This window comes from Lipomyces chichibuensis (genome assembly GCF_038497645.1).
Source record: "Lipomyces chichibuensis strain CBS 12929 unplaced genomic scaffold V1513scaffold_13, whole genome shotgun sequence".
Classification (NCBI taxonomy): domain Eukaryota; kingdom Fungi; phylum Ascomycota; class Lipomycetes; order Lipomycetales; family Lipomycetaceae; genus Lipomyces; species Lipomyces chichibuensis.
The window spans coordinates 154,978-173,831 of record NW_027117465.1 but is presented as its reverse complement, the minus strand read 5'-3'; the positions used below and the strand labels follow the sequence as shown (position 1 = coordinate 173,831).

Below are 18,854 nucleotides of genomic sequence, written 5' to 3'. Positions count from 1 at the left end.
CGATAACGCAAATTACGAGCGAACAGGAGTCTATCTAACGTGCGGCTCGCCATCGCTAGCTGGCACTGCGTCTCCCGTTCTAGGACTATTACATATTCTCCCGTTCTAGGACTATTACATTTGAACGAATGTACGCCTACCATTTCTAGCTCGTCAGTTCCGTAGAGGACACTGTACGAACGTTATATACTCTCGCTGTCGCAGCCCACCGGGCTTGCGTACCCTCCCTAATTCGGCCGAGCAGCTGTTTTCCATCCGACAGAGCGGGAATCGACATCCCTTCGACAAGCGGCTCGACAAGTTAAGCGAGAACATGCAGTCTTCGATACTTGATTTCCCTACAGAAATACTGGTTGATATTTTCCTCATCGTTATTCTGTCATCAGATCGTCCAGAGCCATGCCAAGGTACAAATCGCAGCAGTGGATCTCGGCAAAGGGAGAGAAACGTACCATCTAGCAGCTCTTTTGGCAATGCTCTCGCAGGGTACTTGACCCTTTCACCAACAGATTCGTCATCAAATAGCTCTGTAACGTCGAGCAATATCCACCGTGCGTATGCTTTGGGTCTAGTTTGTAAACGGTTCTATTCAGTCATTCATCATCCATCCCAAGACGTTCGTATCTGGAAGTCCATCGCGAAGTCTTTCGGCTACGATGAGTCTTTGATTTTGGGAAGCATACTGAAGTGCGCAACTTCGTCGGTTTTACCACAGGGTTCATGGCGCAAAGCAGCATACGTTGCGGCAATGTGGAACAGGCCATTCAAAACCAGAGTTGGTGGTGCAGGATTGGGACGCGTGAAGACAATCAAGTCAGTGTCAAAATCGTTACCATCTCCTCCGTCGAAAGGAATCACACGAACTATTGATTTAGCCGCGCCCGGTCAGGGAAGATCTGGACCAACATATGTTACGCTTGAGCCGTCTTACAAGGATGCCGGAAAACTATTTGCGCAGTCGATTGACTCAAGGGAGGAAAACCCTCGTTCAGTATCCACCATTTATGGTATCGTGTCGCCGGAGACTTCATCGAGAAAGATTATTTTTCGGGGAATGGACCAAGATATATCGACGCTGGATCTCTCATTACCAAATCAGAGCAATCTTGTCATGGAGGAATGTACCTTACTTTCAGAAAATGGAGATATAACTCTAGGATATGAAATATCGCGACACTCTCCGTCAACTGGAAAAAAGGAAAGAATATGGAGATTACACGAGCCGCCTCCTGAGCGATATATTGCAAATGGTGACTTGTTGCTGGCACTCTACTCCCCGAATATGGTCTTCTTTTGGACAGGCTCGCCTGACAACCCTGCTCGATTGCAGTGCTATCAAGCTGTGTCTTCTCTACCCGTGGCGTCCGCTTCAAGCTCCTCTATTCCGTCGCCATATTCATCTTCAAACTCACTTTCCGCGCTGAATAGTGTTAGTGCGACGAAGTCATGGTCGGCTCAATCGCTTTCATTTGCATCTACGCGCTGCGGAGTATTTGCTGCGTGCAATAATGGCAAATCGGAATTACTTTGGGATATCAACTTGTCGCGTGATTGGAGCAACGACAGTCCGCGGGAGCAATTTTGCGTTGTTCGGAACATGAAGATGACATCTCGCTACGCTGTGGTCCTCGTCCATTGGTATCCTACTAGCTCAATGCACAAGCTATCCGGGACGTCATTTCGCATTTTGCATCTAAGGACAGGAGAGACGAAGAATATAATGATGTTTAATCAGCCGGATCTCTCTGCGCCATATCCGATGTTCACTACAGTCTCAGATCATGATTTCGTTGTTACTGATACTCACATTGTCTCGGGCGGTCCAAATGGCGAATTATACGTCTGGAACTATCATATGCAGAACACGCCCCTCTACTCTATCCCAGAACCAGACACGAGAAGACTGACGCATGTCGAGGGCTCGTTCGCTCCTATGTACACCTATCTCACTATCTCGGTGGACGGAAAATATCTAGTTGCAACCGCCAATAATCGTATCACTGTGTGGGATATGTTCTCCAAAAAAGTAGAGGGTGTGTATCACAATGGCCGAAAAGTTACGAGGCGCGATTTTTATCTGCGAAATCCATTCGACAATTTTCGCACTGGCATTTGGATATTGTATCGGGACTGGCGCAAGAAGAAGCGTCGAGCAACAGCTCTTGAACGTTTAGTCAGTGACAACAGCTTTGTCGAAGAATACGAGCTAGTTAGTGAGAAGTTCAAGTATATCATGGAGCCATTCGGGAAAGAGGAGCTCGAACCAAATTTTGCAGCCAGAGGCGGATTGATTGGTAGATATATCATTTCGACTGAGCTCATCAATTTGTTTGAAGCTCTGAGGTTCTGGATTCGTTGGTTGTTTATGACAATATGGGCGTACGGCTACTTTCTACTAGTCCGAGCGGAGAAAATACATGTGGTCCCCGGAGACGGTGGCAACTTTGGGAGAAACGATGCAAGTAACGTACACAGTGGCAATACTAACATTGGTTATGACGAAAATGAGGATAACAATCACATTCATCAGGAGTAATGCGCTTTTTTGGTTCTCTGGTATTCGAGGTCTGGTTTTATTGGTATGGTATTTGCATTGGTGAATCTTAGGGTCGATTACGGGGTTTAATCATCTATATCGGTTGGGATCGCAATTACATCAATGATTACTAATGTATTCATAATTATAAGCCATACTCTGTTTTAGGTCATTTATCGAGGCAGACGCAAACAATCCATCACTGCAAGAATAACCGCAGAAGCTGCATAATAGTTGCTCACCATCATTAATCATTAAAGCAAAGCATACTACGAAACAAGCTAAATCTTCCTAAATCTTTTGTACATGTTCATCAATCAAACCTCCAGATATCGTACAGAGTAAGCAAAACAGGTTTCAAGCCAAGAAGCTGGCTACTTTCCAGTCCACTCGTCATCAGAATCTGGGGCTTTCTTTGCCTTCTTCTTAGAGCTACTCTCGTTAGACTTCCGCTTCTTGCTTCCACTACTGCTAGCGGTCGATGTTGCGACGGGCTTTTCAGCTGGCGTCGCCCTCAATTTTGGAGCCTTGGCTTTCACTAAGTGCGGCAGTCGCTCGACTACCCCCCCAGGCAAGAATGTAGTATGGGCAATCTGAATCATTCCATTAGCTCGAAAAATCTCATGATGTCTAGAAATGTACCTACCCTCTGGGCAAAAGATGCAGTAGGCATGGCTCGGAATAAATCAGCTGGTAAGGAAGCTTTGCCTGGCCACGTTTGCATTGACCAATTGTGACCCTCCTCAAATTGTCTGATTATTGCCTGTGCAAGGTCTGACAGATAATAGAGATTCTATGAAATCGGGTTGTTGGTAGTTGTTGTAATTAACTCTTAAATAGCGATACGTACCTCACTGGTCTGCTCCGAAATTGCGTCACGAACTTGCTTGACGCGCTGAGCATAGTAAAAAATTAACGAGATATTCTGCTCAGTGACTGTTGCATTCAAATAAAATATAATGTACTGAGCAAAATCAAGCATATCATCGACATCGGTTCCATAATCTGGATGATGGGCCAACATATGCAATAATCGTGCAAAGCACCGTTCCATAATCGTCGTCTTCTGCTGCTGCTGCTTTGCCAGCCGAGCTCTTATCCAGGTGACGAGCTCATCTTTAACCTCTTCCTCAGGCTCATACGCCATTAAGAACGCAATCGGAATGTACTTCTCCGGTAGTGAGTCCGCTGCTAGATAACGCTTCAGCCTATCTATAAAGGCTTGGCGAACTTGGAAGTCTCTGTCTTGCACCAAGAGTGCCAATTGATTGATATCTTGCGGCTGTATCATCTTTTCATAAACTGGTATCTTAGCAAGTTTGAGAAGTAGGAGTCCACCGGCTAGACGAAGTCGTGACTTAAAATGAAGACTTCCACTGTGTTAGTAGAGATGATAACAGGGTATTAACAAACAAGGAAGTTTCTTACGGAGTATCTTGATCCTTCGACATTTCACCCGAGTTGACAATCAAACTATTCAGAAGTTTCAATACGGGTTGTGCAATTTCTTTTGCCGTCTCGGCCTCCTCCGCGGCACGCAATCGATTGACCATTATCCGCAACGCTAGAATCTTTGCTTTACAGTCATCTTCCAACTGATTGTCGTCCACCCAGTCCTTATCGTCTTCTGAGCTCTTTACCAGATTCTTCAACAATACCTCCTTAATTAGGAATCCAGTAATTTTGTCAATCTTAGGTTCAACAATCGCGGATGCACCACGGACTAATTCTGCTAGAATAGCCAATTGACACAGAAAGGCCGGATCTGACATATCAAACTTCGTTGCGACGACTAGCAAATCACGAGCGTACGCGTCCTTCTTTCTACTCTGCAGTATAATGTTAACAGCATGCTTGGCCTCTCCAGGAGATCCACTAGTTGCAAATTTGGAAAGTGCTTCAAGGAACTGTCGTTCTTGCGGCATATCCCCTGGGAAGCGTTTGGCAAATCCTGCACAAGCCTTTAAAGTGTCTATACTTCCGTCAAAGCCTGGTTCATTTTTCTGAATTTCTTGAGTCAAATCCTGAATATGCGCTTTCAGGACAGCTGGCATCGACGTCGAAATATCCTGATCACGTTGATTAGAAGAAGCTATATAATTTCTTTTCGTGAGGTGTCTCTTACTTTGAGCAACTCATGGGCTACTGCACTAAGTCCATTATTGGTACGCTTGGAGATTTCAACAATAGGTGGAATATTGCTTCTATTGTAGAATATTAAGCTGCTCCGATACACAAGTGGCAGCAGCGTCTCGAGCATAGTTGACACACTCTGCCTGTTCTTTATCTCAGTCTATCATTAAGATGGTAAGCAATTCTGGAGATTTTCTGAGTATCCAATATGCACTTACTAGAGCTTTATGAACTGTCTTGATATCGGACTCAGAAGTAGTGCAGTCCTTCATGAGCTTGTACATTCGTCGATCGTTTATCATATAGAATTTTGTCAAGTGAGCCTCGGTCTTGGACGAGTCAGGAAGTTGCTCGCACATCCACTTTATCAGGCGATCAAGCTTTCCTTTTAGTTCCTCGCCCTCTTTATCATCTACCACACCACCCTATGACAGTCAGTATATATTACATTCAATAAAAGCTTGGTGTATTAATCCAAAACCTACATTGTATTTTTCGCACAGCTCAACGAATGTTCGTAAGAGTTGGGCCATTGTTCGCTGTCGGATAGGAATAGCGTTAAATGCTTTTCTAGGCTTTTCATCGAGATATTTGACCACAGTAAGCATTCGCGTAACTCTCTTTGTATCGTCGGCGTCAAAGGGCATCAATTGTTCATAAATGCAATAGTCGCTCAGCACAGTGGTTTCTTTGTTATTCAGGTAAAATATCTCAAAAATGCGAGATGGGATCCAAGCGAGTTGAGCGATGATGTCTTCATCTTGCGAAGCACTGGTTGGCGTTAGCTTACAAACAGGATCCCTATTTAGCTGACCACTTACATGTCTTCATAGGCAACATCATACAGATTTCCGAGAACTTTGATCGCTTCCGCACGAACAGCAAATTTACGGTCCTTGGCACGTTCGGCGAGATTGATAAGCACTTGTTCGTTTCGAAACTTTCGAACGATACACTTGTAGTCCAGGTTTCCAATTGCTTTGCATGCTGCCAAACGAACTTTGTCATCGTTATCGATGAGTTTAGCAGCAAGCCCTTCAACAGTTCCCTTGACAATATCCGTACGGTTTCCCAAAATAAATGCACATCCCTCAGCCCATTTGGCTCGAACCGAAGGATTCTTATCATTTTGTCGTCCAAACCAAGCATCCCAGCAAGTCGGATGCGCCGAAATAAAATTTAGACGGCCGGGAATGTCTCCTGCAATCAATCCGACAGTCTCAGTTGCCATAAGTCTCATCTGTGTGTTATCGACAAAGATCTCCTGTTCGAGCTGCGGAATCACATTTTGTAAGACTTCTGGCGCAGCTTTCCATATTACGACAATAAGACTGTGAGCCTTCTTCAATTCTTCCAGATCCGTGTCGGATATGTCATCTGCTGAGGATTTGGTCGAGATATCGTAGATAATGTCGGTAAAATATTGCGAGATGTACCGCGACATTCGATCACTGCAGTTAATGCAAATAGTCTTCGCCATGTTATACGCCGGCGGCAACTGATATAATGAAGACTGTACTTTTGACGTCCTGGTATTATTGCTTGGTTTGGGTCTATCTTCAACTGCCTTTGCGCGGAGGAACTGGGCGAGGATGAGTGTGACGACGTCAGACGGAATTGTGGGTGCCTCGTCGATTAATTGGACTAAAATTTCTCCCATGTGGAACTCAAGATTTTTAAGTCCATCAGGCCTATGTTTCCGTAAGCGATGTAATAATATAGTCTCGCTCAAACTACACCTACTGAACGACGTCGAAAAACATCGCGAAGATATCCGCCATCAGATCTTCACCATTAGGCAAGTCCGATACAAGCACTATACTTTTCACTTGTGACAAGCTCTCTAGCAAATAACAGTACTGTAGAAAGTAAGGCGAGTCGGGATCAGAGAGACCCCTCAGTTGAAGCACGAAATGCTCGAAAATGCTCTTGAGATCGACAAGTTAGCTTGCATACGTTCTCAATGTCCTTGTAACCATTACACTCACTTGCAGCTGAGTAGCAGTATATGGCGCGTCTGGTGCGTATAGACGTAAGATGTCCGCCAGGCAGCATGCGACATATGCGCGCACACCTTTATCTCTGTGCTGGAGAAGGTTGGTGGACACTAAGTCCTTTGCTACTCTGTCGACACTTTTTAGGTCCACCGAACCTTGATCAAACTTGGCAAGTTCGACATGAACAGCCTGTGCATGGCATTAGGTATCACCTTAACTCGCAACAGATACCGGACATCGCGTACCTGTAACCTCTTCAATAGCTCCGAAACGGCGATAGGTTTGTTAGCTTTTGGAGCAAGTGGCTGATCGAACTTGAGCCGCTCCCATGTTTGAACGGCCGGCATTTGTAAATAATGAAAGTCCACTGTATGGAGTGTCTATAATAGTTGCCAGGTTGTATTGACCGTGTCGTGTGGACTGGCGGTCAGTTGACTTTAACTTAATGCCACAAGCTTGCCAAATTGCCGATAGCAAGTTTTTCAAATAAGTCTAGTGCAAGACATAAGCTGCTAGGTTCACTAAATGGAATAGACTAGATACGAACAGGATAGGTCGGTCGGTCTAAGAGTCTGAAGGAAAATGAAGTCGCGCCGCCCTTAGTGGACGATACGAATTGTTGGATACCTCAATCTATGACGCGCCTTTGACGCGTTGGATCACAAATCTACCACTGGATCAAGTCACAATATAGTAACCAACGCATTAGCTGTGACTGGCAGCAAGTTGAACACGTCTTACAAATAAGCCATCTAAGAAAGTCCTCGCATTGTTATGTTTATTCTGTCACGAAGATACAAGCGGTTGAATTCTGTCTTTCAGCATCCCGCAAAAACTTTCGAAGACAATCGGATCAGACCCGTAACTCCAGTGAATAATACACTTACATATCTCCGTCTTAACAGAGTAATCTACGAATATTCTAAATCCAAAGCCAATAGTTTCATGCATGCGACTTCGCTCAACATGGTCAACGTCTTCAATCTTTCGCCGCTTATTTCTTCGAAATTTCCGTGACCACACATTACCCTCCCTCGAATATCCCGTGATATAATATTTGTCAGCGTTTGGCTGCGGTAGCTTTTCAAGATGGATAAACTCTCCAAAATCATTCTTCAGCGTTGACAAAACCTTGTCCAGAAGATGATTATCTTTGGTTCCTTCGGCATGACCTGAGCTTAAAACACATCCCGTTGCAGGCGGTAACAGTCCTCGAACAGCTGCAGAAAGCACCGGCTCCACAGGCCTGGCAATCTCCGGCAGCAATCTGCGTGCACCAAACCTCCACGCAACTGCCCATCGCCTCGTGAACTGGCCTTGAATAAACTCCGCGATGGCATAGTTGAAGATTCCGTGTTTCCGAAGCTTACTGACCACAACTTTCAAACTATCCAGCTTACCAAGCATGCTCGTGTACCACGTGTTCCCGGTGTTCGCATCGTTACGGAATCTTTCGATGCTCTCGTTAATCATGCGCTTCACGAACGCTACCTCGCCGCCGGGAGTAATCATTTCCTCTGGCGCGGCAGCCGTAAAACTATGAGCAGGAGTAACTTTGAGAGTCTGGGAAGCATTGTAATCTGCTGCTGAAGAATAGAAAGGCGGATTGCACATAGTGAAATGGAAATATTCGTTCATATGAGATTCACCGCAAGGATAATGGGTGAACAAAGAGTCTACAGGAGCTGTCTTGACGACAAAAATCCTGTCCGTCAGCTTGTTCCTGGAGACTACAGTGGCAGCAGTTGAAACAGCTAGATCATCGATGTCTGCTCTTGGATCAGTTATTGCAATTGCAGAAATGTGGAGTCCCAGCGAATGTACCAGTTGCTATGAAATTCCAATTCCTTCGAAGACGGCATCCCAATAGTGGGTATATGCAAGATGTACCTGTGCCACTAGTGCAATATATTTGATTAGTATAAGCTCTCTTCTATTATCCAGGATCTAGAAAATACCCAGGCTGTAGAAGAGATCACATACATATCCAACCCCCAAATAGGTGTCGAATGGTTGATAGTATTGACGCCATAGGAATCCGAATCCAACAGATCTTGCATCCACAGTATGTAGTTTAATCGATTGGCAACCTGTTCAAGAAACAATGTTAACTAAAATAGCATGCGCCAAATGGAAAGTTGAATCAAAGCCAAGTAGTACCCTCGGACAGAGTCTATCTGGTAATAATTCGATATCAATATCAAAATCTTTGTGCAGCAGAGCTTCTGTAAGAGCGCTAAAACAAATAAGCAATAGGTCTCAATTAGTTAAAGACAGCAAGTGCATACCAAATAGCTTCCGCATCAGTAAAGTCGATCGTCGCATCATCTTGAAGACTGCAGTAGACCTCGTCAGTAATAAAACGAAACCCATTAACAAGAAGCGGACTTGCAATTTGGCGAGCTTGACATACGACTCAGCTAACGCACGGAAGTCTGGAGGATTCTGCGTATAGGGATTGCGAAGATGCATAACGAGTTTTCATGCTAGCAACGCCACTCAAAAGAACTGGCATTTATAATATTTAGAATTAATAAATTTCAACAGAGTTGCACCTCGGCGATTTATTTGATATGTTTGAGTCGTTTATGAGCATCAGCTTGGCGCGTTTATGCAGGGGATACTTGGGATTAGGGTTATTTGCGATATTCTTAACACCGTTCAGCACTTGCAGTGAACGACACAATTTATTTAAGTTGAAAGGTTTCTAGGCATCGTCACTTGCCAAATACACTGCATTATGGCAGTGTGCTTTATACACATATTTCTTATACACGACGTAACTAAGTGAACTCGAAGACGCGTTTGCTGGCAGCGGAGTGCCCGGTCAAAAGGCTATGGACGAAGAGGAATCCGAATTATTGGACTTTTGTTATTCACCAGCAAATAATGACTTACCGGCCACTCAAATTATTCCAGACAGTCAGAATGCTGATGAGCAATCAGAAAAGAAAGTGCGAGTGGTACGACGTATAGAGAACCCGAATGAGGTGGACGATTGCGATTCTGCGTCTGTGGTGTCTATTGACCTTACTTCGGAATGGAATTACAATGTGAATTACCTTGCGCTTCTTAATTATGAGATTGAAGTATTTATGAATCCGGTGTCGCATTTTCGAAGGATGATCACAGAACATGATCATAACCACCTGACGACTTATGACCCGAGAAGCTCCAGATTCCCTCTTGAGTCGGCAGCTACATATCCTCTGAAGCCTTCTATCATTGAATCACGAACGCATTGGTCTCCGGAGGAGAAAGAACTCTTTTTTGAATATCTCGGACGACGGTCGCGGCATGATCCTGTCGGGATATCCCGAGGTGTAGGCACGAAGACTCCCGTGGAATGTGCCGAGTACATAGCCGTTTTAGAGCACGGACTGCACAGAGTGAGAGCAAAAGAGCTGAGGAGAAGGCTTCCTGGTATGAGATTGCGATGGAAACGACTTATGAGAAAAATTCCGGCGGCCAGGAAAATGTCGCGGCAGTGGATTCGGTTTGAAGAAAGTGAGAGCCGAAGACTGGAGAATTTCAGAGAGAGTAGAGATAGAAATAAAGAGGCGAAGGCTTGGCAACGGTCTCATGCTGCGGTTGATGACCAGCGATCGCAACTGGCGATGGAGATCGACAGTGAAGCGAGTGGGGTTAGTAGTGATGAACTAAAAAGAATATCAGGCTTAGTGGACATTTATTGTGCTGATTTAATCGAGCGCGAGATCGCGGCCTATCCAGATGATCTATACTTTGATCGTTTAGGTGATAAATTTTCTCGCGAATGCCAGTTGCTTAACGTTGAAAAGATGCTTGAATTATCGTTAAGGTGAGTTGGATATTCTGCCTAATTTGTCATGTCGTAAGTTCTAACGATCATCAACAGGCTTTATTATCAACAAGGGAACCTCTCAAGTTCCGTGACGGAATACTTGCATCGGCATGCATTTCAGTTTTCGGCTATCAGTTTCTTTCATGGTTTGGTTAGGCAATTTACCAGACGACTGGTCGCTACAACTTTGACTGTTGCAGAAACACGATTGCGTGTATCACGCAGTCGAGTCTTTCATAGAAAACAAGTGGTGCAGCGAGAGGACGTAGAAACGGCATGTGCAGTGGTTGGTACGGAGGTTAACGCCGATAGGTTTTGGATTGGCTTCAAACGGCGAAATGAAGCGCTACGCATAACACAACCAGGGAGCCATGGAATCCGCGAGACTGACGCGAACACGGTAGCAGAGTTACTGAGCATTCGGATCAAGCGCCGGAGATAATGAAACGATGGTGCGTTTTAAGGGCATTTTAGGCGTTTTGGTGGGGCATATTTAGCGCGTAGGCCATGTATATATCTTTGATGCAAATCGGTAATTTGAAGCAGGAGTTCGTGTTCCTCTCTGTGAGTCTCGGGACGGCCGACTAGTGGGGCAGATAACTAGTCAGTGAATGGCAATTGAGGCAATGTCTGCCGAGTTCATACCTTCATGGAAAACTCGTCAATTGCAGATTGGCTGTCGGACACATAGGGCAATCGTATGCGCGAGTGCCTCCCTACCTAATAATTCTCAGTGGCCGAGGGGGAAGCATATCAAACGTGCGGCGGAGTCTTCTGATTTGCGAATGGCGTCATCGTGCGTCGAACCTCTCGCTCTACACTTCCATGCATCATTGTGGCGGTGCTCAAGTTAGAGAGAGCAGGTTGAGGCGGATCGGCCCATGCCGGCCAAACCACTGTTGATAAATAATTCACACACTCTCCTCTCCAATCCATCCTCCTAAGACCGCATTACATCGATCTACATCCCATCCGCCATGTCTTCCTACTCTGCCTCCACTACCTCTCCCGATCTCCCGCGACCTAAGCACAGAGTGAGTATTTGTTCGCGTCAGTTATAGCTGCAGCTATCGGTATAACGGGAGATACTGCAGATCGACCATTCGGTAATTCCTGTTGCGCTAACTCCCGATTTCTTCCCTTTAGCGCACCCCTACCGGCTTCAGTCCCAAGGAGATTAAGAACATTGAGGCGTCCATTCCTAGTGAGTCTCGCCAGGTGTGGCAGAAGTTTGGTGTCAAGGAGTTTGGCGGCAAGGAAGAGTTTCAGGTGGGTAATGTAGCTCTTGTGTTCAGGCTCATTCTCGCAAGCTGCCATATGGATCAATTGCATTCTAGGACACTCTAATTCGATTTTCTGTCTACTTTCTTATATCAACCTATTTTGTTTTCTGGCCACGAACTAAATCGCGAATCGCAAGTGAGCCGGTGATTTGTTGCCATGCTGGTTTGATCGGACTGGCGCACCGCCACAGAAGTGGGTTTAAGTCGTCACTTCGCCTAGTAGTGACTAGTCCTTCTGCGCTGCCCTATCCAGTCGATGCCATACCCGGTGTCGGCTTCAGCAAGCCACATTCTAAGTATTTTTATACGTGACGTCCACATGCTCCATGTTCCAATTAAGTTTCCTTTTGAGCCGCATTCTACCGCGAATTGAGTTTCTTATCTAACGCATCGATCCATATGGCTTCTCCTTGCAATTTGATATTCCTAGAGTATATTTACTGACTACTGTTACAGCAAGAATTCATCCGCCATGTCGAGACCACGCTTGCCCGAAGCATGTATAACTGCGACGACCTGGCTGCTTACCAGGCGGCGTCCCAGGCTATCCGTGATCGACTAATCGTTGCTTGGAACAAAACTCAGCAGAAACACACGACCAAGGACCGGAAGCGTGTCTACTACCTCTCGCTCGAGTTCTTGATGGGCCGTGCTATGGACAACGCTATGCTCAACGCTGGCATCAAGGATATCACCAAGTCTGGTGTTGCCGATCTAGGTTTCAAAATTGAGGACCTTCTTGAGCAGGAGCCCGATGCTGCCCTTGGCAACGGTGGTCTCGGCCGTCTTGCGGCTTGTTTCATTGACAGTATCGCGTCCACAAATTATCCTGGCTGGGGATATGGTCTCCGCTATCAGTATGGTATTTTTAAGCAGCGCATTGTCGACGGATATCAGGTCGAGTCGCCTGATTATTGGTTGACGTTTTCTAATCCTTGGGAAATTCCTCGTTACGAGATTCAGATTGACATTATGTTCTACGGTTACACTCGCAAGTACACGAACGATGACGGCAAGGTTGTCCATGTTTGGGAGGGCGGTGAGCAAGTACAGGCTGTTGCGTACGATGTTCCTGTTCCTGGTTATGGCACTGAGACCACCAACAACTTGCGCCTGTGGGCCAGTAAGCCTACTCGTGAGTTCGACTTCGAGAAGTTCAACGCCGGTGACTATGAGAGCTCTGTCCGCGAGTCTCAGAAGGCGGAGACGATCTCCGCTGTTCTTTACCCGAACGACAATTTCTACAGCGGCAAGGAGCTTCGTTTGAAGCAGCAGTACTTCTGGGTGGCCGCTTCGCTGAACGATATAGTTCGACGATTCAAGAAAACGCATCGCCCATGGAAGGAGTTCCCTGATCAGGTTGCCATCCAGCTTAACGACACTCATCCTACATTGGCCGTGGTTGAGCTTCAGCGCATTCTTATCGATATGGAAGGCGTTGAGTGGGATGCTGCATGGAACATTGTCACCAATACTTTCGGATACACCAACCACACTGTCCTTCCCGAGGCATTGGAGAAGTGGCCTGTTCCTCTTTTCACGAACTTGCTTCCACGTCACATGGAGATCATTTATGAGATCAACTTGTTTTTCTTGCAAAAGGTCGAGAAGATGTTCCCCAAGGAGCGCGATCTCCTTGGTCGCGTCTCTATCATCGAAGAGTCTTCGCCGCAGCAGGTCCGTATGGCGTACTTGGCTATCATAGGTTCACACAAGGTAAATGGTGTTGCTGAACTTCACTCGGAGCTCATCAAGACAACTATCTTCAAGGATTTTGTCACCATCTATGGCCCGGACAAGTTTATGAACGTCACCAATGGTATCACTCCCCGTCGCTGGCTTCATCAGGCTAATCCGAAACTCTGCGATTTGATTGCTTCTAAGGTTGGATCCTACGACTTCTTGAAAGATCTCAACTTGCTCAAGAAGATCGAGCCATTCGCTCACGACCCCAAGTTTCAAGACGAATGGGTTACGATCAAGAAATTTAACAAGGCCCGCTTAGCTGCTCATATTAAGCAGTCCAATGGCTACGACGTTAACGTGAACGCTCTCTTCGATGTACAGGTCAAGCGTATTCACGAGTATAAGCGCCAACAGATGAATATATTTGGTGTCATCCACCGTTACCTCTCCATCAAGGCTATGACTGAGGAGGAGAAGAAGGAAGCCACTCCTCGTGTCTGCATTTTTGGTGGCAAGAGTGCCCCTGGATACTACATGGCCAAGACTATCATCAAGTTGATCAACGCTGTGAGCGAAGTTGTCAACGCCGATACCGATGTTGGCGATCTCCTCAAAGTCTTTTTTATTGCGGACTACAACGTCAGCAAAGCAGAAATCATCGTCCCCGCTTCTGATATTTCACAGCATATTTCAACCGCTGGTACTGAAGCTTCTGGTACTAGCAACATGAAGTTTGTCTTGAATGGTGGTCTTATTCTCGGCACTGTTGACGGTGCTAACATTGAGATTACTCGCGAAGTCGGTGAGAACAACATCTTTCTTTTCGGCCACCTTGCGGAGTCGGTCGAGGACCTTCGCCACAAGCACAGATTCTCCGATGTTCCGCTTGACCCCAACCTTGAGAAAGTTTTCAACGCCATCGAGATCGGCACCTTTGGTGACCCCAACATCTACGTCTCGCTAATCTCCTCTGTTACCGGCTCGGACTACTACCTCGTCTCCGACGACTTCCAGTCCTATCTCGATGCGCAGAAGCTTGTCGACCAAGATTTCAAGAACAAGGACACCTGGGTCAGTCGAAGCATCACCGCCGTTGCCAACATGGGGTTTTTCTCGTCCGATCGGGCGATTGATGAGTATGCTGAGTCTATTTGGAATATTGAGCCAATTGCTATGGATTAGAAGACCTATTTTGATTCTAGGTGGAAATAGAGCAGCTAGAGTAATGTGTTAAAGGCAGAGTAGCTGGTGTTTCATTACACGTAGTTTAGTATTCGTTGTAGTACCTTTGAAAACCTTGAGAGTGCGATATCATATGGCAATTATCTTGATCAAATTCGTCTATAATAGTCCCAGATGACATTAAGTTTCATTAGTTACGAGCTGGATTACGAGCTGGATTACATGTAAAATGTAGTTGTTAATCCGCCGAGATTTCTGATAACGGGCAGGTGTCCTTACCCCTGAGTTAATGAACACAAGCTTGCCGGGTGAAAAAGTGCAAAGGCTTTGGGTTTATACCATACTCATCTCGAAGTTTTGGCGCTGCATTCTGTCACTGATAGAGAGAGACCGCAGCGTTGCATTAATCAATCAGCCACTTGCTTGCTGATTCGCATCCAATTGCATAGTAAACATGGCGGATGTTAATATTCCTGGTTATAACATGTTGACTCTGATCAAGAGGTAGGCACTGATTATTATTAATTCGCCCGGTGGCTCGGCCTGTGTACTAACGCGTCCCGTCATTTTGCAGACTTGAGGCGGCAACTTCGAGACTCGAGGATCTTACCATCTTCCAGACACAGGCTGTACAAAGCCGAGGTCTTTCTACTCCGATGACTTTGTCCGAAACTACGATTCCCGGATCTGCGACTCCCACTCCGGCGAGTACTTCAACGTCGACCATCGCGACTCCCGCGCCAGCCCCTGCAGCCTCCACACCGGCACCTGCTTCGGAGCCGACCCCCGCCGCAATCGTCGAAGAGCTCCCAGTTTCATTAAAGGAGTTCGATGAATTTATTGCCGATTATGTGTCCCCATTTGTGGAGCTAAGCAAAGGAATTGATCCTCTGGTTGAAGAACAGGTGGGTCAGATCCTCAATATAAGGTGACCTGACTGCTAGCAAATTATTTATTAACTCGTCTAGGCTAAATATTTAAGTGCTGCATTTGACGCAGAACGTGAATTCTTGCGCATCGTTTCAAAGTCAAAGAAACCAGCACCATCGTCCCCCGTGTTCCTGGATCTATTCAAGCCCATTACCATTCAAGTCGAACGTGTCCAGGACTTGCGTGAAAAGAACAGAACATCCAAGTTCTTTAACCATTTGTCGACAATTAGCGAAGGTGCTCCCGGACTAGGATGGGTTGGTGTCGAGCCTACTCCTGTTCCTTACATAGGGGAAATGAAGGATTCCGCCCAATTTTACTCGAACCGCGTTATGAAAGAGTACAAGGATACGTATGTTTACTGACTGTGGATCTGGTCCAACGGCTAGATATTAATATTGTCTGCACAGTGATCGAAAGCATATTGAATGGGCCCAGTCTTTCCTCAAGATCTTGACAAGCCTTCAAGCTTACGTGAAGAAAAATCACACAACTGGCCCAAGCTGGAATGTCAAAGGCGAGGAAGTTCAGAAAGTTTTAGCAGAGTCGCCCGGTACCGTGCCTCCTCCGCCTCCTGCTCCTGTTCAAGCACCTTTTGGCGCCGCCGCCGCTCCCCCTCCTCCCCCTCCTCCCCCTCCTCCCCCGCCTCCAGCTTCTGTCTTTCAGATTACATCGGAGCCAGCGGCTCCTAGTGGCGGATTGGGTGCCATGTTCGCTGAGATCAATAAGGGAGAGGCTATTACTTCGGGTTTGAAAAAGGTGGACAAGAGTCAACTGACGCATAAGAACCCATCACTCAGAGGTCAAGATTCTGTACCCTCGGCGAGATCTACAACTCCAGCATTGCCGTCGAAACCTCAGAGTCTGAAGCAGAAGAAGCCTCCAAAAATAGAATTGGAGGGTACTAAATGGATTGTGGTATGTTTCAATTGCTTGGAAGCTATTTTGATCGTGTGCTGACCTTACTTTCTTGGCTTAAGGAAAACTATGAAAATAATCCAGAGATTATTGTCGAAGCAGAAATTAACCACGGGGTTTTCATTCACCGTTGCAAGAACTCTACCATCAAAATTAAAGGAAAGTTCAACACAGTAACTATGAACGAATGCAACTCCACGGGCTTGTTGGTGGAGAGCTTGGTTTCTGCTGTCGATCTTATCAAGTCAGACAACTTTGCGCTTCAAGTAACTGGAAAACTGCCCACTATTTCTGTTGACCAGTGTGACAATGGTCAGATTTACTTGAGTAAAGAATCCATGGACGTCGACATTTACAGTTCGAAATCGTCCGGTTTGAACGTGAATGTGCCTGACGATGCTGAGGATGGCGATTTTAAGGAGCAGCCGGTAGCGGAACAGTTGCTCCACCGGATTTCGAATGGAAAACTGGTCAGTACCGTTGTTGAGCACATTGGTTAAGCTCTTGTGTTAATAATGAGTGTTACAACTTTGCTCTATTTTGTTCCAAATGTTTCCTTTACAATATCCGCAGATTTTGATGAAATTTCATGTACACCAGTCAAAGGAGAAATGCATGTACCAAGATGAATGTCAATGTATTGTACAGCACATACATTTGATATAGGCCGGTCATGCACAACAATGTATCTTGATATAAAATATGCATGATCAAGTATTACAATAGCTACTAACGCTCCATACACATATTTACTGTCTGTCTCGCACATAGAACAGGTATGCATTCTCGTGCATATATAGAGGCAACGGTGAAATGACCTCTGAGTGACCTCTTCGGGTAATGGGGTCTCGAAGATAAACGGCATGGCATGTCTTATATGAAATCTCAAGATGCCATGGAACGATGGCGAAAGGTGCCAAGAAAGTTCGCGGCGTCCATGGAGTGAAGTATGGTTTTGAAAGATCTTGTAAACCATAAGCGCCGTCCTGCCATGGTAATGCTGAACCGCAGTAGTCCTCCAGATAAGCATAGTACCATCGTGGGTCGTAGACACTCGCTGCGCCTCTGAATAGTCTAACAAGCTCCTGCAATTCCGCTTGCTGGATATCGACTCGTCGTTCGACAATTTTCTTCAATACTTCGTTGACTTCAGGGCTGGGATTCGAGCCACTATTATCGAGCCTGAAAAACTGAGTAGCCAGTTGACTGATACTTTGATCATCAGCGGCCACATTCCCATTTGCTTGGAACTCATTACGATACTGTTCAACTTCCTCTTTTCCCCGCGCGGTAAGCTCTTCCGCAGAAACTCCATCCAAGGAGAGACCTTGAATCTTATTCGTCAAATTCTCAATCGTCATAGCTCGGACTTTCTCATACAACCGATCGGGATCGTATGGCCCATCCACACTAGTTGGCCTAAATTTCTGTTCAAACATATTCCTCGGGTCTTCTCGGCAGCTTTCCTTGAACTTGTTAAACGCTTCAAGTTGCTTCGCGTCAATAGCTTTCGACAACCCGTCGGACGGCTTTTCTCTTCCGACAGCTGTGAGCACACACTCGGGTTCCACAGAAAAAACATCGCCAGGCCGAAGTGGGTAAAATCCATGCTTCACCTACACACTTAGTTAGGATCATCTCAACCAGTGATAAACACCACGCTGAATTTACAGACCTTCGATCCATTCACCTTTACTTTTCCTGATGAAATGAATTCTCGTGCTTGCCTTGGACTGCTGGCAAACATTGCTCGAAACATTGCCATGTCCAGCCTCCGTTCTACGGGAGCATATAATTGTAATCCAACTGGAAGTGGCTCTCGCTCACCTGACTTGTCATCTTTGTCGTGTAGCGTTTCCGCTCCCACGAGATTCTTCTGGAAGACGCCCAGCCAATTATTTTCTGTCATATGCTCGCCATGGTACGCTCTTGTTTCTCTTTTAGACTCCCATTTCTGTTGATATAGTGAGGCACTTCGTCGATATGCCTCCTTCTTGAAGATATTGTACAGGTTTTGCTTATGCCACGACGCTCTTACAAGCTTTAGTTATAGATTAGCCATTATTTGCAAGACAAATATGGAGTTATCGCAGATGTAAAAAGTAAAAGTACTTACCCCTCTCGCTAGTGATCGCAGCGGAGAACTGGGTTTCTTCGGCATGGTGAGCGTATGTTGGAATCCTTCTGATGCGACTAGACGTGCAGCTTACTCTCACCGGTACCGCGATAATCGTAGATAAAAATTAATCTTCCGACGACCCTGGAAATAATACGCAACGACGGACAAAATGTGTCGTTCGCTTAACTTGCTCCGAATGAGTTTGATTATCCAAAAAAAATTCGACAGTCGTAAAAATTGTTTACCC

At 45.9% G+C, this 18,854-nt stretch overlaps 7 protein-coding genes across 7 annotated transcripts; 4 read left to right on the top strand and 3 right to left on the bottom strand.

Moving 5' to 3' along the window:
• The first annotated feature begins 121 nt into the window (after positions 1-121).
• Positions 122-2,729, top strand: V1513DRAFT_443754 (uncharacterized protein). Its single transcript, XM_066897867.1, has one exon. The coding sequence runs from the start codon at positions 314-316 to the stop codon at positions 2,534-2,536; it is 2,223 nt and encodes a 740-aa protein (XP_066753882.1). The 5' UTR covers positions 122-313; the 3' UTR covers positions 2,537-2,729.
• Positions 2,664-7,274, bottom strand: V1513DRAFT_443752 (armadillo-type protein). The gene is made up of 12 exons (XM_066897866.1): positions 7,214-7,274; positions 6,912-7,158; positions 6,658-6,855; positions 6,413-6,597; positions 5,491-6,360; positions 5,155-5,440; positions 4,888-5,094; positions 4,662-4,829; positions 3,965-4,605; positions 3,387-3,906; positions 3,183-3,329; positions 2,664-3,129 (listed from the first exon to the last, which is right to left on the bottom strand). Exons 2-12 carry the CDS (start codon positions 7,011-7,013, stop codon positions 2,911-2,913), a joined length of 3,543 nt encoding a protein of 1,180 aa, XP_066753881.1. The 5' UTR covers positions 7,014-7,158; positions 7,214-7,274; the 3' UTR covers positions 2,664-2,910.
• Positions 7,275-7,395: 121 nt separating this feature from the next.
• Positions 7,396-9,225, bottom strand: V1513DRAFT_443746 (uncharacterized protein). Its single transcript, XM_066897865.1, has 6 exons — positions 9,059-9,225; positions 8,955-9,002; positions 8,827-8,902; positions 8,650-8,756; positions 8,491-8,564; positions 7,396-8,435 (listed from the first exon to the last, which is right to left on the bottom strand). The coding sequence occupies exons 1-6, from the start codon at positions 9,136-9,138 to the stop codon at positions 7,453-7,455; spliced, it is 1,368 nt and encodes a 455-aa protein (XP_066753880.1). The 5' UTR covers positions 9,139-9,225; the 3' UTR covers positions 7,396-7,452.
• Positions 9,226-9,361: 136 nt separating this feature from the next.
• V1513DRAFT_399129 (uncharacterized protein) lies at positions 9,362-11,384 on the top strand. Its single transcript, XM_066895450.1, has 2 exons — positions 9,362-10,486; positions 10,544-11,384. The coding sequence occupies exons 1-2, from the start codon at positions 9,504-9,506 to the stop codon at positions 10,929-10,931; spliced, it is 1,371 nt and encodes a 456-aa protein (XP_066753879.1). The 5' UTR covers positions 9,362-9,503; the 3' UTR covers positions 10,932-11,384.
• Positions 11,385-15,059, top strand: V1513DRAFT_443735 (glycosyl transferase). The gene is made up of 3 exons (XM_066897864.1): positions 11,385-11,523; positions 11,636-11,758; positions 12,229-15,059. The coding sequence occupies exons 1-3, from the start codon at positions 11,467-11,469 to the stop codon at positions 14,638-14,640; spliced, it is 2,592 nt and encodes an 863-aa protein (XP_066753878.1). The 5' UTR covers positions 11,385-11,466; the 3' UTR covers positions 14,641-15,059.
• V1513DRAFT_443732 (adenylate cyclase associated N terminal-domain-containing protein) lies at positions 15,023-17,223 on the top strand. The gene is made up of 5 exons (XM_066897863.1): positions 15,023-15,144; positions 15,215-15,545; positions 15,609-15,922; positions 15,981-16,488; positions 16,551-17,223. Exons 1-5 carry the CDS (start codon positions 15,095-15,097, stop codon positions 16,986-16,988), a joined length of 1,641 nt encoding a protein of 546 aa, XP_066753877.1. The 5' UTR covers positions 15,023-15,094; the 3' UTR covers positions 16,989-17,223.
• V1513DRAFT_443729 (mitochondrial 37S ribosomal protein uS4m) lies at positions 17,011-18,799 on the bottom strand. Its single transcript, XM_066897862.1, has 3 exons — positions 18,605-18,799; positions 18,164-18,529; positions 17,011-18,104 (listed from the first exon to the last, which is right to left on the bottom strand). The coding sequence occupies exons 1-3, from the start codon at positions 18,647-18,649 to the stop codon at positions 17,238-17,240; spliced, it is 1,278 nt and encodes a 425-aa protein (XP_066753876.1). The 5' UTR covers positions 18,650-18,799; the 3' UTR covers positions 17,011-17,237.
• Positions 18,800-18,854: the final 55 nt, after the last annotated feature.